Genomic DNA, 15,127 nt, shown 5'->3' on the forward strand with positions numbered 1-15,127 from the left:
TGTCCTTGTCTACTTGAACATAGTTGGAATTTTGATGGTGATCTTTCTGTGGGGCCATTCCTTGTTGCTAAGAGGAGCTATTGTCCCATTGAGGTTTCCCTTATGGTTTAGCGTTCTTGTTGTTAAAGTTCTTTTTATTTTTCTTCACATGGTTGATAGAGTCACCATGTGAGCTTTTAAGCCTCTCCTCTTCTTGAACACACATGGCAATGAGCCTCTCAATGTCCTACTTATTTGGCTATAAGTTGTAATTAACAACAAAGGTTTCTTACTCTTTAGGCAAAGAAGCAAAAATCAAATGAATTAGGAACTCATCCTTGAGCTCCAAGTCCATTGGCTTGAGCTTGGATGTTGTGTTGCTCATCCTCAATATGTGCTCTATTATCCCTCAACCAGTGTATTTCTCATTGACTAACTTCTTAATGAGAGTGCTTGCATAAGCCTTTGAAGAGCCAGTGAACTGACACTCTACCTTCTTGAGATACTCAGTGGCAGTGGTACATTCTAGGATCAAACCCCTTATTGGATCCTCAATGGAACCCTTAATCACCATCAAACACTTACGGTTTGAACTATCCCACTTTGCACGATCAAGATCGTATGTCATTCTTACTAATGCATGGTCACGCTGGCGAGTAGCGAAAGCTGCATCCGTCTCATTTGCTTCTCTCACCGGGTCCACTGGTTTAGTGGGACAGGGAGACGTAAGTGCTAGATCATTGTCGGATAGTGCAAATGCTATGTCAAGCTTCTCTCGCCATGCGTTATAGTTGTTTCCATTGAGAGGAGAAATGGACGAGATAAACATCATTGGGTTGTATCCTAAAAACAACGTCAGAGAAAGTGAGAAACATTTGACATAATAATTACATGTCATAATTTAGCGTTGGTCAAAATTAAAACATACAATAATCTTCTACATTAATTCCACATTACTGTTGGACAAAAATAGAACTAATGCACAAAACATTATGAATAAAAAATTATAATATTGCTATCATCAACTTTGGTCAGAAAATAGCAATATCATAATTTATAGAAAATTATTACAACTCTTCAAAATTAAATTCTTTTGTTGGTTCAAATTTAATCAGAAGATAATAAGCATCATCTTTGCAGCGAAAACATGAAAATAATCTTAAAAATAATATTATTCAGAAGCATTTCTATGTACTTAACTACTCTCCGAATAAATTCTCCTGTTAGTTCAAATTTGAGCAGAGATTGAACATTTAAAACTTAGCAAAATTTATCAATAAAATGCTTCTGAAAATGAAAAACATAAAATAGTCTCATTCTAAGCATTTGGCCTGGCCAGAAAATTGTGCGGCCCGGCGGCCTATTAAAACGCCCGCACAGCCCGTCCAAACGTCGCGGCCCGTCTGCTCTTCCCGCGCGCACCCGCATCGCCTGCATGGCCCAATGGCCTGCTTGCGCTGCGCACCCCACGTCCTAGGCAGTAACCTAGGCCTAGGCCGAGAAATCACCTTCCCGCCTGGGCCAAAAGTTGGCCCGAGCGATCTCGTTCGTCCGTTCTGATCCTACGGTCCTTCGTGCGATTCGGGGAGACAAAACCCCTGCCATGTTGTAACACCTCTGGTGTTACGAGCTTGTTTAGCGCCATGATTTAGGCCTAAGAAAAATCACCAAAATGAGTTTCTCAGATTTTTTTATTTAAAAACATACTTGAAATGATACACAAATCTTATGTGGCTCACTTCTCTATGAGAGAGAGGGTCAAATAAATTTAGTGAGTTAGTTTACTTAAATGCATATATGTGTTAATGAAAAATCTTAACGCGAAGAGTAGAATAAGTAGTTCTAAACATTGGCACTGATGCAATTTTTATAAACAAAAATTAAATATAATTTGTATATAGTGTTTAAATAAAATTCAAAGTGTAAGTTTAGTAGATGGAAATGCAACATTAACTTTTGGGAAATAGATGTTGTTAACTAGTGCTTTGGAAGCTCAAAGATCAAATAGGAAATTAAGATAAGCATTTTCATTAAGACGATAGACACTTGAATTTATGTTTAAAATACCATTTGTGGCGAATTATATTGAGCGAATTAGTTAAATGGTGCTTATATATTTTGCTCCTATGGGTTAGTATAAGGTATGGACTATGGCATGAAGTATTTATTAGTTGAGGCTAGCAAGGTTTAGATCTATTAAAAATTGTGACAAAAGAGTTAATGGTTACTTAGTCCTAACTGAAAACCTTAACATTTCTAAGCATGAAGGGTGGTAGACAATGCTATTTTGGCATTTAATTTCTAACAAAAATGTTTAAACACTATTTGCATATTTTGGTATTGTTGATTGCATCAAAGTGAGTGCTTTGTGATGGTATAGGGGTTGGTTTGGTTAGTGCTTGTTTTGATCACTAGTTAAATGTCGTTAAATAGCTAGAACGTGATGTTGGCCAGCTCGTTCTTGACCTTGGGCGCTGGTTGGCAGTCCCAAGTTGGCACATCTCTATCTTCCTCTCTAGTTCATCTTTGTCTGAGTTTGTTGCTACTACTAGTAGCTGTATATACCTTCTTGAGCCTTGTCGAGATGGTTTAGTCTTAACCGAGCTGGATTAGAATTTAGGCGTGCTTTAACATTCGTGCAACGCACGATTCCAGCCATTTGGCCTGGTGTGCGCAGTTACCACATGCTTTGGTGCTCGAGGGCTACCTTGCTCGCCCTATCGTCGGGCTGCGCTGCCGCTGTTGTGCCGTGCACTGCAGTCAACTGCGCCCAGCTATGCTCTCTTGTGTCACCGTGATGCACTGCTACGCGCACATCGCCACCACACATGGCCTGCCTAGCTCCACCGTGTGTGCGTCATGCTTGGGAGGTCGACCGTTGTGCTGCACGGAGGGTCGAGCTGAGGCCGTGGCTACCGTTGCGTGGTCATCATGGCGCTTCCTCCGCCTCTCATTTCACCTACCTCGCCATAACCCGAGCATGTCCATCTGCCATCGTGACATGGTTGATAACCCCGGTCGCAGTGTCGTGGGGATGCATCGCTGTCCACCTTAATCAGCTAGCCGACGTCGGCGCGCCACTCGAGTCTAGCTGCTTCAAGTCAAGCACGCCACGCCAAGCCTGCTCATCGCATCGCCTGGGTGCACGTGTTGGTGGCAGCTAGTGTCCGGGGCCATCGTCTTAACCCTCTTGCGTTTGTTCGCCTGCTCTTTCGCGCAACCACCGCAACTAGAGCTCTGTGCCACCACCGGTAGGCTCTGTTAGCTCGTGGCTCCTCGGCCTGATTGCTTGCACCAGTGCGCGGCTTAGGGAGCTAGCTAGACACCCTACCTTCCCCATTCCCGATAGAGTACCTACCTACCATCAATTTGATGAATTGCTCGTCTTCGACCATCTTATCTCTGGAACAGAGCACCGCTCAGGGGTAAGTCCCCAACCCGGAGGTAAGGGTTTGATTGGGGGCGTTTCTAGGCTCGCCTTGACCACCTTTAGCCAGTGCTCGCATTGGCTTGGCTAGGACCCTCGTCGGTGATGCGGTGACGTGACGGGACCACCACAGAGCGCCGCCGTTGTGCTTGGGCTCACATGGCTGGGTCACCTCAACCCTCCCCGGCTTCAACCGCCACCATAGTGTGCACCGCGGTAAGCTCTGGATGCTTCTCCGCCACCGCTACCCCTCCATTAGCGCGTAGGTCCACCGGAGTAGTCGCGTCGCCGTGTGGATTCTTGGTCGACGTGGGTACGTGAAATTAGTGCACAGTTGGACGTGCTACCGATTTCTACTACCGCGCGCAGGTCCAGATGTCTCGGTCAGCTTCACATGCGTGTAGATGGGGGTCTCTATAGGCCGGCGTGGCCATGCGATGTCGACCGGAGTCGCGTCGGCGCGCGTGGGCGCAGCGGGGACCCGGTCCTTGTGAAGACGGTGTTTCCCAGGGTGTTTTGTGCAAAAGTCAAGACTGCTGGAATAGTGTAGCACGGCGTAGTTGAAATCATGAAAGTATGAGCCCTCTTTTGCAAATGTGTTGGGCGCGCGATGGCTTTTTCCGTGGGCCATTGGTTGGGCCTACCGATTGCGCGCGTGGCCGCCCCACACGGGCCACGTTGGGTTGATGGGCTGGAATTGCCGTCGTCAGCCCTTTTCGTTTTATAAGCCTTTTCCAATTTAGTCTCTAACGTAAATTTGTAAATTCAATATAAATTTGTGTATAGATTTAAAAAATGTGAAATTAATTTTGTTAGAATTCTAAAATCTTGATCTGTCTGCTAGTATATCTTGTTCACATAGTTCGTGATATTCCTAGGAGTTAGCTCATTAATTTGAGATACTGAATATTGTTAAATATGAACTTTTAGGAATTGTTGTAATGAATTGGTGATAGTGTTGACCCTAGAAATTTCACCGTAAGTTCCCCGTATTATTAGGTGCTCGCTTTAATTTTTGTAGCTTCTGAATAATTAGTTTGCTGAGGTAACTAATGAGCCTTAGTTTATACAAATAGTAAATAAAAGGAAATAAAGAAACACTTAGGAATTTTATAACTAAAACATTATGGGAAATTAGCGCCTTGTTCGACAACGTGGATACGTGGCCTAGTTCGTTAGTAGTTAGATCTAGCCCGTTAGCCTAGCGGTGTAATCGTATTTTAAGTGTTGCGGTTGTCGTTGATTAATTACGTTTTCCGTATGTATACATGAATGTCATAATAGAAACAACGATGAATCTGGAGTCGACCAGAGTAGAAGAAAAGATGGCGCCTTATTGATCGTGTCGCCATGATGGAATGCTAATATTTGGTTATATCTTACCTAGGCAAACCCCGGTGCATAACCTCTATTATTCTACACTTTATTTTATGTTTGTGCATTAAGTTTTAAGGAGTTGAATGAAAACCAACTTGCATATATATTCTTATCCTATGAGTCTTACTAGTATGATAGGATCATATAGATTGCTATGCTATATGACTCCAATAGAAGTCGAGTGATTGTTTGTCACTCGTGAGAGATAGGAAATATATTATTGTTGTTATTATATTACTATCATATGGAATATATATATATATATATATATATATATATGAATGATAATTTGAGACCGGGCGGAATGGTACTTTGGATCTGGACTTGGTTTGGCATTTGAGCGAGGCTCGGATTGCACTTGTTCCGCTTGTGTCGGTCAAGGACCGGCCGTTGTATTGGGTTCTAGTCAAGTCACAGACTTATTATCCTGAGCATATACTTGTTTATGAGAGCAGAGAAGGCTCGTTGTTCTCTTGTCATGGGTTCCGGCTCTTTTCGGACCGACTGATTGAAGGCGGGGATGGTGGAGGTCTAAGCGCCACACTAAGTCCGGGACTCAAGAGTGGGGGCTTGGAGTTCAAGTTTAGACGAGAACCTAGACCCCTTGACAGGAGAGTAGTGGGTTGGTCTTGCTTGTGCCGGGGATACAAGCGGGGCGTGTGTTTCATGGTACCCAACTGAGCACATTGATTCACGAATCGTCGGGTAATCCGATACGACTTGTCTACAATCTAGCACCATAGTAAGAACTGGAATATGAGAGATGGAAAATTGGTTCTGATTGCTTACCATCTGCTTGAAAGTAGCATATGTGCTTACATAGAATTGTTAGTTAATGAACTAATGATGACTGCTAATAAAATTGAATATAAGAACGCACGTTTAGTAATGCCCCTACAAATACAATAAATCCACAAGTTAGATAACCTTGCATACTCTTAGAGTCTTTTTTCTCCTAACGGGTAAGTCTTGCGGAGTACAATTGAGTACTCAGGGTTTGTTCTACCCTATTGCAGGTGGCAGGAACATGTGGAGCTAACACTTGTGTGTGGAAACCTCCTAGTAGGCTCAGCGAGGATTTCCTTTATGTTGCGAACATAGAGTTTATTTGAAATTTCCACCCAAAATGTTTTAAAATGGAAAAACTTATAACTTGTTGCGATGTATATAACGGACCATCATTTTAATGTTTAACTTGTCCGTAAATGATTTTATTTCCACTGAAACTCTGATAACATGGTCATATTCCGCTGTTATAAACAATAAATATTATACTCTGATGTTGTATGAAAAGTGATGTAAGAGATGACTAAGAATGTTGTAAGCTTTATTCTCTTATTTGTGATCCTAATGAAAAAATATGGATTTTTGGGTTCTCCCTTGGGATGTGCTCGACGGAACTGCGTAGTTTGATGTCCTCCCTCGGGTAGTCTAATGGAAGACGAGTACTCTTAGGAGGCATTAGATTAGGCGGTTCTGCCACACGCGCTCTCCTCCCGAACCCTAGCGTCATTTCTTCCTCTTCATTTCTCTCTCATCGCCACGACCCAAGCGAGCGAGTGGCGGCGGCCGCCGCCCATGGCGGCCAGAGGGGAGTGGCGGTGCTGCCGCGGGGCCCTCCGCCGGCGTGCGCATTCCTCGTGAGGGAGAGCGCGCCACCGTCGAGCGGTATCGCGACGGTGCCCTGAGCTCCGGTCTTCGCACTGGCGAATTCCGGCTAGCGGCGGTTGGCTCGTCTTCCCGCTCGGCGACGGAACGTCAGCCGACGGTGGTGACACGTGCAGGGGCCACCAGGTGGGTCCCGTCGGTCCGGTCCTTTATCCTTCTCTAGGGTTAGGATTTCAATTAGGGCTGATTCGATTTGTCTCCTTCTAAATTCTTCCCCGATTTAGATCTACACGCTAGGGTAGGCGACTGTGACCATTGTTAATTCTTAGGATCGTCTAGGAGTAGATCTAGTGAGTGATTCCTTTTCAGTTCAGGATAAACAATCCTAGATCCGACCTAGAACATGAACTAGAGTGAGAAACTAGAGAGAGAACGAGGGGTGCAGAGGTAGTTGACCATCGGTGGGCTTGCCGGAGGAGCTCGCCATGGCGACAGTGTCGGTGCAGTCCGGGTCGGTGGCGGCGTGGTGAGGTCCGGAGAGAGACGGCGCAGAAGACGGCGAGTCGAGGAGGATGGTGGTGGCGCTTCTCGCCGCTGCTGCGCTCCCTTAGATCGGTTTGGGTTTGTCGGTGGAGTGCCTTGGCAAAATCGGTGAACCTCGTACCGTGAGCCGACGGCCCCACCTCTTTATACAGTGTAGTATGATGGGGTCCCACCAACCCTGATTTGGTTAGACACACCCGATCAGGGTCCAAGTTAGCCGTTTGGCCGACTTTGTGGAGATCAACCTAATAGATTGATCAACATGCTAGAGTGGAGGATCCCAGAGGACGCGACCATCAGATTATTCGCCGCAAAGGTCACTGCTAGTGCTATGCTTGCCGGGACGCTCCGGATCATCTCAATCCCCGGGGCCATGCGAGCATTCTCTGCCCTTCTGGATGCTGATACTCATGGAAGTGAGACTGAGAGTGGAGAACCCGAGGATAGTCTTCCCGCGCTGGCACTGTCAATTTTTGACAGTTTGGCCAGTGACAATAGCTATTATTTTCACAGCAATTGCCTAAAGATCAGCAAAGAAGCGGATGATCTTATCCCAAAGATAGTGCAGTTTACCTACTACAAAGACGATGGAAATGGCACGCAAGAGCAGAACATCAATGAGGCGGCTACGGCAGCTGTGCAAAGGAGATTTTTTATGGGCTCAGCACTCCAGTTGCTAGGTAAGCTCTCAAGCATCGGTGGGAAGATTGGTACGCGGCTAAGGCACGAGCTCATGGAACATCCGACCCTACAGAGGAATCTTGCAGCGATCTTGGACGACAGGTTCAGCAGCCAAGAAGCAAGGAAGCTAGCAATAGTTGTCCTAAGAAACCTTGCCATGTAGTTGTCCCTCTATAATACATATGTAGTTGTCATGTTTTCTAATAAGGATATGTCCACAAGCAACAAGTACATGAGTAAGGAATAAAGTTTATGCTAGCCATCCCTTATGAAGTCAAGTTCATAGTTTGGTATGATTTTAGTTTCATTTTCTTGTGTGGCTTTTTAAAACACATCAAACTCATAGGAAGATTGAGCAGATGAGTGCAAACCATGGAAGCCCGAGAGAGAGAGAGGAGGCAGGGCAGGGCAAGGTCGGGCGACTGTATAGCCCGCAACGGCCTCAGCCGCGTCACGCCCACCCGCTAATCCCAGCTCTCGCCCCGACGTGCCCACCTCCTTTCTAGTCGCTGCCGACCTGGCGCTTGCGGCGGCGCCTACCTCCAGCCCCAGGCTCCCACACGGACGGCCACGCGCCATGCCGCCTCGCCAACACGATGTTCCGCCGGTGGCTGCGCGTCGCGGTCGCCCGTGCCACCTGTATCTGCGTTCCACCCCCCGCTCGCCTGGCACCTGGCGCGACGTTGGTTCGTCCGTGCTCGCTGTGCATCTGCTGCATGCCGACCACGAACCCTTCCCACGTGTCTTGTTCTTGATGCAAGGTGTCTCCGATGCAAGCCATCAGGGTGCCGGTGACCATTCTGCCGTTGTTGCAGCGAGCGCTGCGTAGGTAGTTGTCGTCGCCGGCGATCTTCGCTCGGCCTCTGCCTCTGTCGTTCTCTTCTCTTGTTCTAGATAAGTGCTCGGATGGTACAAAGGCCCGCATGCCGCTGCTGTCGTTCTCCTATTCTCGTTTTTAGAGCAGAGTGCGGATAACATGTTAGAAGTGAAGGTAAATATACAAGATAGGAAGAACTGTTCAGAGACTGTTCCAAAGAATATGTCTTTTAAGAGTAAAATTAACTGTCTAATTTTATCCATTAATGTTGTACTCGATGGATGAGATCATTTCGTGAATAGACTGTTGGTGGCGTTTGACGTTTTTGATGAGATCAACAGAGGTGTCCGTTGAGAGACACCGTTTCGTAACAAGCTGGTCCATTATGGGCCGCGAATCCTTGGGTTTGGCTTCCTGGTTTAGGCTTTGCGTGGAGACGACGGCCCATCCGCCTGCACCGGCTGTGAAGTTAAACCTTCTGCGCCATCTTCAGAACGGCTGCTAACAGGGTGCTCATGTTTATTTGGGCCCATAGTTATTTCTTTGTATGGTGGGACAGAAATTTCAAATTCCATTTCCACATGGATACAACAGTCCATGGCCGATTGGAAATCGTCGAGTTACTGAAAAATTCATGAAAATTATTAATATATTGAACAATGCCGAGTGGCTTTAGGTAAAGTCACGTGATTATGTGTAGCTACGTATTGTAAAAAGTTAGAGAATTTATATAAAAAGTTACTAATATTTATAATACTAAACATGTATCATTAGATTCGTCACCAAATACATTTTCATAGTATATTTATGTGATATAAATATGATATTTTTATCTATATATTTGTTTGAATTTAGACACTTTAATTAAAAAATGCATCTAGAATTGTATTCTTTTTTAATAGAGGTGATAAAAGTAAAGATTACGGCGGCCTACTTTGACCGAGTACAACCGCTAGTGAAGCAACATGGGCCGGTCAAGCAAGAACTACTAGCAGCGATGACACAAGCCCGCAACGTACCCTTCTTCGGCAATCGGCCTCAGCCGCCGTCTCACGTCCACCGGCTAATCCGCTCGCGCCACGACGTGCCCACCTCCTTTCTAGTCGCTGCCGACCTGGCGGCCCTGCGGTAGTGCGGCGGCGCCTATCTCCGACACGGCCACACGCCATGACCATCGGTCTGCTTCGTTTCGGCTGAATTAACTTATAAGCTATGACGGAAAATACTGTTGACTGATTTGATGTGAGAGAAAAAGCATTGTTCAAGTCATGAATTATAAGCTATATACAAGCCAATAAGCCAAAAGGAACAGGCTGCATGCTCGCCAACATGAGTGCTCCACCGGTGGCTGCGCGTCGTGGTCGCCGGTGCCACCTGTACCAGGACGCAGGACGGATTCCAGCGTTCCACTCCCCGCCCACCTCGCACCTGGCGCGACGTTGGGTAGTCGGCGTGCACGTTTCGGTGCCTCGCTGTGCATCTGCATGCCGACCACGAACCCCTCCACGTGGACGGCTCTATTTTCCCCCTTTTTTTCTCTTCGCATCGCGCATGCAGAAAAGATCCCGCCGGCAAACGCCAGCTCTGTGTTGACACAGTGACGAGAGGGTAGGAAGCTTCGAAAGCGCAGCCAGAAGCTGTCCGAATTCTCAATTCGGAAGAGCAGCCCCAGCCGGTGGCCAGCCCCCATCTGATGCAACAATAGTGGCCGGACGAGTCCTAGGTTTCTCCCTCCGGAACACTTCTTCGCCGTCGTTGGGACGGTGCGACTGTTCTCTATTCTGCAAGACCGCAAGGATATACGGAGCACTTGTACTTTATTCTCCCAAGCTCCAAACAGATTCCAAGACCGCAAGTATAATGTAGGCAGGCGCTCTCTGTCCCCTTGACCCATTATAATGCGCGTAGTGCACTATCTAATGGTGATGTCAAAGACAAAGCAGCCCTAATCAACAGGCTTTGGGACTCTGACCCGGTGACCCCCATCATTTTAATGGTGGCACTCGAGAAAAAAGAAAAGAAAAGAAAGGCTGCCGCGGCGCCGGCGCCCGCAAAAGAAGGCATCCTGTAATCAGGTCGCGTTTAGTTCCGAAATTTTTTGGCTTTTGGCTACTGTAATACTTCGTTTGTATTTGGCAAAAATTGTCCAATTATGGACTATTTAGGCTTAAAAGATTCGTCTCGCCAATTACAGGCAAACTGTGCAATTAGTTATTCTTTTTACCTACATTTAATGCTCCATGCATGTGACGCAAGATTTGATGTGATGGGGAATCTTGATATTTTTTGGTTTTTGGGTGGCATCTAAACAGGGCGGCCTGTCATCTCATCTGATGACGGTCATGTGCTGTCCGTCGTTTCAGAAAATTCAGAGCCTGCTGCCTGCCTGCTGCCCTGTGCCCGTGCGTTTGTTTGTTGTTTTCCGGTTCTGCTGCACATGCCTGCAACTGCGTCCTGCTTTCAAGGGATCGAGAACAAAGGCGGCCCCGCGTGCGCTGCACACCAGAGGCCAGAGCGTAAAAAAAGGCTACCCTCCGCCTGGATTCGCTCGGAATATTCAAGACCAGATGCAGAACGTGTCATGGATCATGATGGAGGTGAAAGCATAAACAAGTTTGGCGTCCTTCAAACGCAGAGATATCGCGAGAGTTTCAATGTGGTCAGTTTGGCTTTCGCAGGATTCGATTACAATAGAACTTTTCTTTTTTTTTTATCAAAAACTGCTGCAAATACTGAATCTTTAATCTTGGCACCATATATTCAGGCGTGCCCTTTGTTGGGAATGAACCAAACCCGTCAGGGAGTTCATGGCTGACAAATTCAAATCAAATTCAGGCTCAGCCATGGCATATGTCGTCCATTCTCCATGCGACCATGCCTAGCCGACCATAAAATAACACGGTGTCATAAAATTGTAGAAAAAGGTCAACATGGCTTACCGTTGTAAGGTCATGAGGAAATTCATGAGAAGCTGCTATAGCTTAGACTTTGACTGCTACTATTTCCAGGTCATCTTTGTCAGACTCAAACAATGTTTCAACTGCTGCAGCCTTCCCGCGTGTAAGCATGACCAACTAGGAAAGCGACGCAATCGTGGATAAGGATAATCGCAATTGTCAATCCTTTTGGAGAGATATATAGATATTATATTCCTGACACGCCCGGAATCTCAAGGTTATTCTGCCCCCCCCCCCCCCCCCCCCCTGCCACATCTTCAGAATCCTTTTATCTTCCAAAGGACAGCATCAGATTATACTACAACTACTACTACGACACAACGAAAAATCATGGGGGCAAAGGAATCTGCAGGCTGTAGATAGATAAGATATCGATGAACCTTCAAGAAAGCCAGCCTCCTCGTGATTGGATTTAAGCCTGAAGAAGGAGCTCGTGAAGCAAGGTGTTAACGATATCGGTAAGCAAGGGCAACGCCACATCATTCAAGGGTTGCAGGTATTGCAGTATGATGACGAAGAGTAGGTCGAAGACTGCAGCGAGCAGGATGATACAGGATTTATATATTGACATGTCTGCAAGAGAGAACCCATCATGAGATGAACAAACAACGGAGAAAAAGATCGAAACGCAAGAACACGCAGCGGATGCATGATGCAAATGTATAGGGACACGGAAGCTTTAGTATGGGTGCTGATGCGTGCGCATTTGTCCTCGCGTGTGTGTGTTCTGACGGCGAAATCGCTCGCTCCGAAAGCGAAGAAAAAATAAGAAGAATTGCCCTGACTGCGAGCTATGGGCTATGGCCGCTATCTATGGCCCCCACGAGCGCGACACGTTGGTGCGTGCCTATCCGTTGTGGCGGTTTCGGTTAAGCAAACCCAAGTTTCCTATCCGTTGTGGCGTCACGCACATCAATCGTCTCATTTGTTTTTCCAGAGCAGAGTTTGGTATAGTCTAGTATGATGATAATGCAGGCGATTGGCGGATTGGGCGATCGGCTCATCGACCGTCACCATTCGCTGGTGGCCTGGTGCTGTTGCTTGTTCGGCCACCTGCCCGGCCCGGCCATGCTTGCTGCTAACTCAACTATCTTCTCCTTTCGGGTCAACTCGCTTCGTTCCTTTGGACATACAACTGATGCAGCCAAGCCACAATGCATGACGCAGTTACTGGGAAAAACATTGTGTTCTGAAATAAAGAAGCAAAGCATGCAATTATACCATTGGCTGCGTTGGATTCTTGCGGCTGGTGGTTCAGACTGAGTAGTCGCTTAGGAGACAAGTACAGAGAATGTTTTCAATGGAACTGGTGTTTTGGTAGTGCATCAGGTGGCTGCGGTGGTTGGTAATGGCGCATTGGGTCATTGGCCAGGGCGTTGCGGGCACAACACAAGTACACAACCCCAACCTACCTGTGGGTGTGGGGAGTTCAAGGAACAGGGTGCGGTCAGACACACATGTTCTTCTCAGCTTATCTGCCGTCAAATCTGCAGTTTTGGCGGGTACGGGGCGAGGTCCCCAGCCTCCTGACAAATGCGGCGTTGTGACTGCTTGGGGGCGAGCGATGGGCGACAGGTTTGTTTGACAGCTGCTGCTTGTGGTCAAAACAACATAGACACGCAAGGGGTGGATGAAGAGAACAAATTGGCCAAAGGTGAATGGATATTCTACTCCTGGCTACTGCGGCCTGCCTTCAGTTACCGGAACTGGAAGCCGTAGCTTGCATTGCATTGCAGCTGCTGCAGCAGACGACGAAACTGAAAGTAACTCACTGCTGAATTCACTGCATGCGAGAACAACTGCAGGCAACAACGGCAGGAGTGGACGTCCAAGCTTTGATTTTTTTTGCTTTCGATTTCTCTCCCCAGTTCATGCTCTATCCACGCGAGGAATTTACATCAGACGGCTATAAGAATCTGTACATTTCTCTCTCTTTCTCTTTTTTGGTTGATTGATCATTCTCTCCCTATCGGAAAACACGCACGCGACGCGAAGAAGGGAAGCAAAACTTGTGATGTCACACACAAGGAAACGGCACGAAAGAAACCAAAGCAGCCTCACGAACCGAGCTGCGGCGGCTTCACCGGCCGCGACGACGCGCTGCTCTCGCCGCCGCCGGCGGCAAGGCCCATCTCGATGTCCCCGCCCGCGTCCTCCTCCTGATGATGGTGCTGACGATGATCGCAACGATGCGGCGGCTGCGTGGGCGGCGTCGCGCCGCCACACCCAATCAGCCTCCGCAGCCCGACGCATGCCCGCGCGGCGTGCTCCTGCGGCGGCGCCGGCAGAGCAGGCGTCGCCTCCGAGTGCTGCTGCGACTGCGAGCGGCCGGTGCTGACCTCGTCCTGGGATCCGAAGAAGAGGACGTTGGTGGGGAAGTTGGGGGACTCCGGGTCGGCCTCGGGCGTGGGCACGGCGGGCGGGACGGGCGGGTCGTCGACGGCGGGGCACCGGCAGAGCGGGCACGTGGAGTGGGAGCGGAGCCACATGTCGACGCAGTCGACGTGGAAGCCGTGGCCGCACCGCGGCAGCACGCGCGCCGTCTCCCCTGGCGCCAGCTCCGTGATGCACACGGCGCAGTCCAGCGCCTCGCCCTTGGCCACCTCCCGCCGGGGCAGCTTCGCCATGGACTTCTCGTCGAGCCCGCCGTCGTAGCACCACTCCGTGGCGCCGTCGTCCGGGCGTGTCCAGCCGCCGCCGAACACGACGCGCAGCCACGCCCGGACGCCGCCCGCCTGCGGCGGCGGCGGCGGGGCTCCGCCGCGGTACCGCTTGGCGCAGAGGAAGATGTAGAAGCAGAGCACCAGGGTGAGGAAGACCGCCGCCACGGCCGCCAGCATCGTGGTCGCCGCCGCGACCGTAGTCGCGGTCACCGCCATCGATCGATGAGCCGATCAGCCTCAACCGCCCTCTTTGCTCGGACGTTCCCTTCCCTTCCCTTGTCTTCCCTTTCCTTTCCTTTCCTTGGAAGAAGTAGTAGAATCTTACGCTCCTCGCCTACGCAAGCAGGAGCCTTTGCTGGTGTACCCTTCTGCTCCCAGAAGCTCCTCGACGTTCGCGCCGCGAAGCTCTCGAAGGCAATAATGTTTAAGTGCTCGGTCGTGTTGGGGCGTTGGGAATTCGAATGATTAGCGCGGCTACTTATACGTGGGCGGCGCGGGAGTGCAAAGGATAAGACTCGCTCAAGGCCGGACCAGGGGGGGGCCGGTCCGAGAGAGAAGAAGGCTGGCTTGGCCGCTTGGGTTTGGAGGGGAAGGTGAGCGAACGTGAACCGTGGATGCGGAGAGGCCTGGCCTTGGACTGGACCTGGAGCCTGGAGGAGGGAAAGCGAGCGAGGGGGACGGCGACGGTTTCGAAAGCGTTGACGCGAGCGCGAGGCGGCTATGGAACCAGCAGACGAGGCGCGCAAGCGCCGTTGGACCTCCCTCCCACGGGCGTCGCCGTCTAGTCCCCCCGTGATGGCGCCGCCGGCGTACGTCTGGCTATAGCGCCGCTGCACGGTTGCACCAGACGGGCCGGTGAGCCGCGACACTGACCGCCCGCGCGGGCTCCGCCGATGATCGCTGCGCACGGCCACTGGCAGGCGGGCCACTGTAAGTTGAAGTACCTCGGCTCTGTGCGTACCGTGCGCCATGTGTTCTAGCGTGGTCTGTACTGTGTTCTTTTGTCGAATGCGCGCCTATAGCAGTAAGCCAGTCAGTGAAACTGTATTACTCCAGCTCAGGAATGTGATTAGGG

The 15,127-nt window shown here is 49.1% G+C and overlaps 1 protein-coding gene across 1 annotated transcript; it reads right to left on the reverse strand.

The window, feature by feature from the left end:
- Window positions 1-13,003: 13,003 nt before the first annotated feature.
- Window positions 13,004-14,636, reverse strand: LOC136547226 (E3 ubiquitin-protein ligase EL5-like). The gene has a single exon (XM_066539191.1). It carries the CDS (start codon window positions 14,266-14,268, stop codon window positions 13,447-13,449), a length of 822 nt encoding a protein of 273 aa, XP_066395288.1. The 5' UTR covers window positions 14,269-14,636; the 3' UTR covers window positions 13,004-13,446.
- Between the last annotated feature and the right edge of the window lie 491 nt (window positions 14,637-15,127).

The sequence above is a fragment of the Miscanthus floridulus genome, chromosome 3, assembly GCF_019320115.1.
Source record: "Miscanthus floridulus cultivar M001 chromosome 3, ASM1932011v1, whole genome shotgun sequence".
Lineage (NCBI taxonomy): Eukaryota > Viridiplantae > Streptophyta > Magnoliopsida > Poales > Poaceae > Miscanthus > Miscanthus floridulus.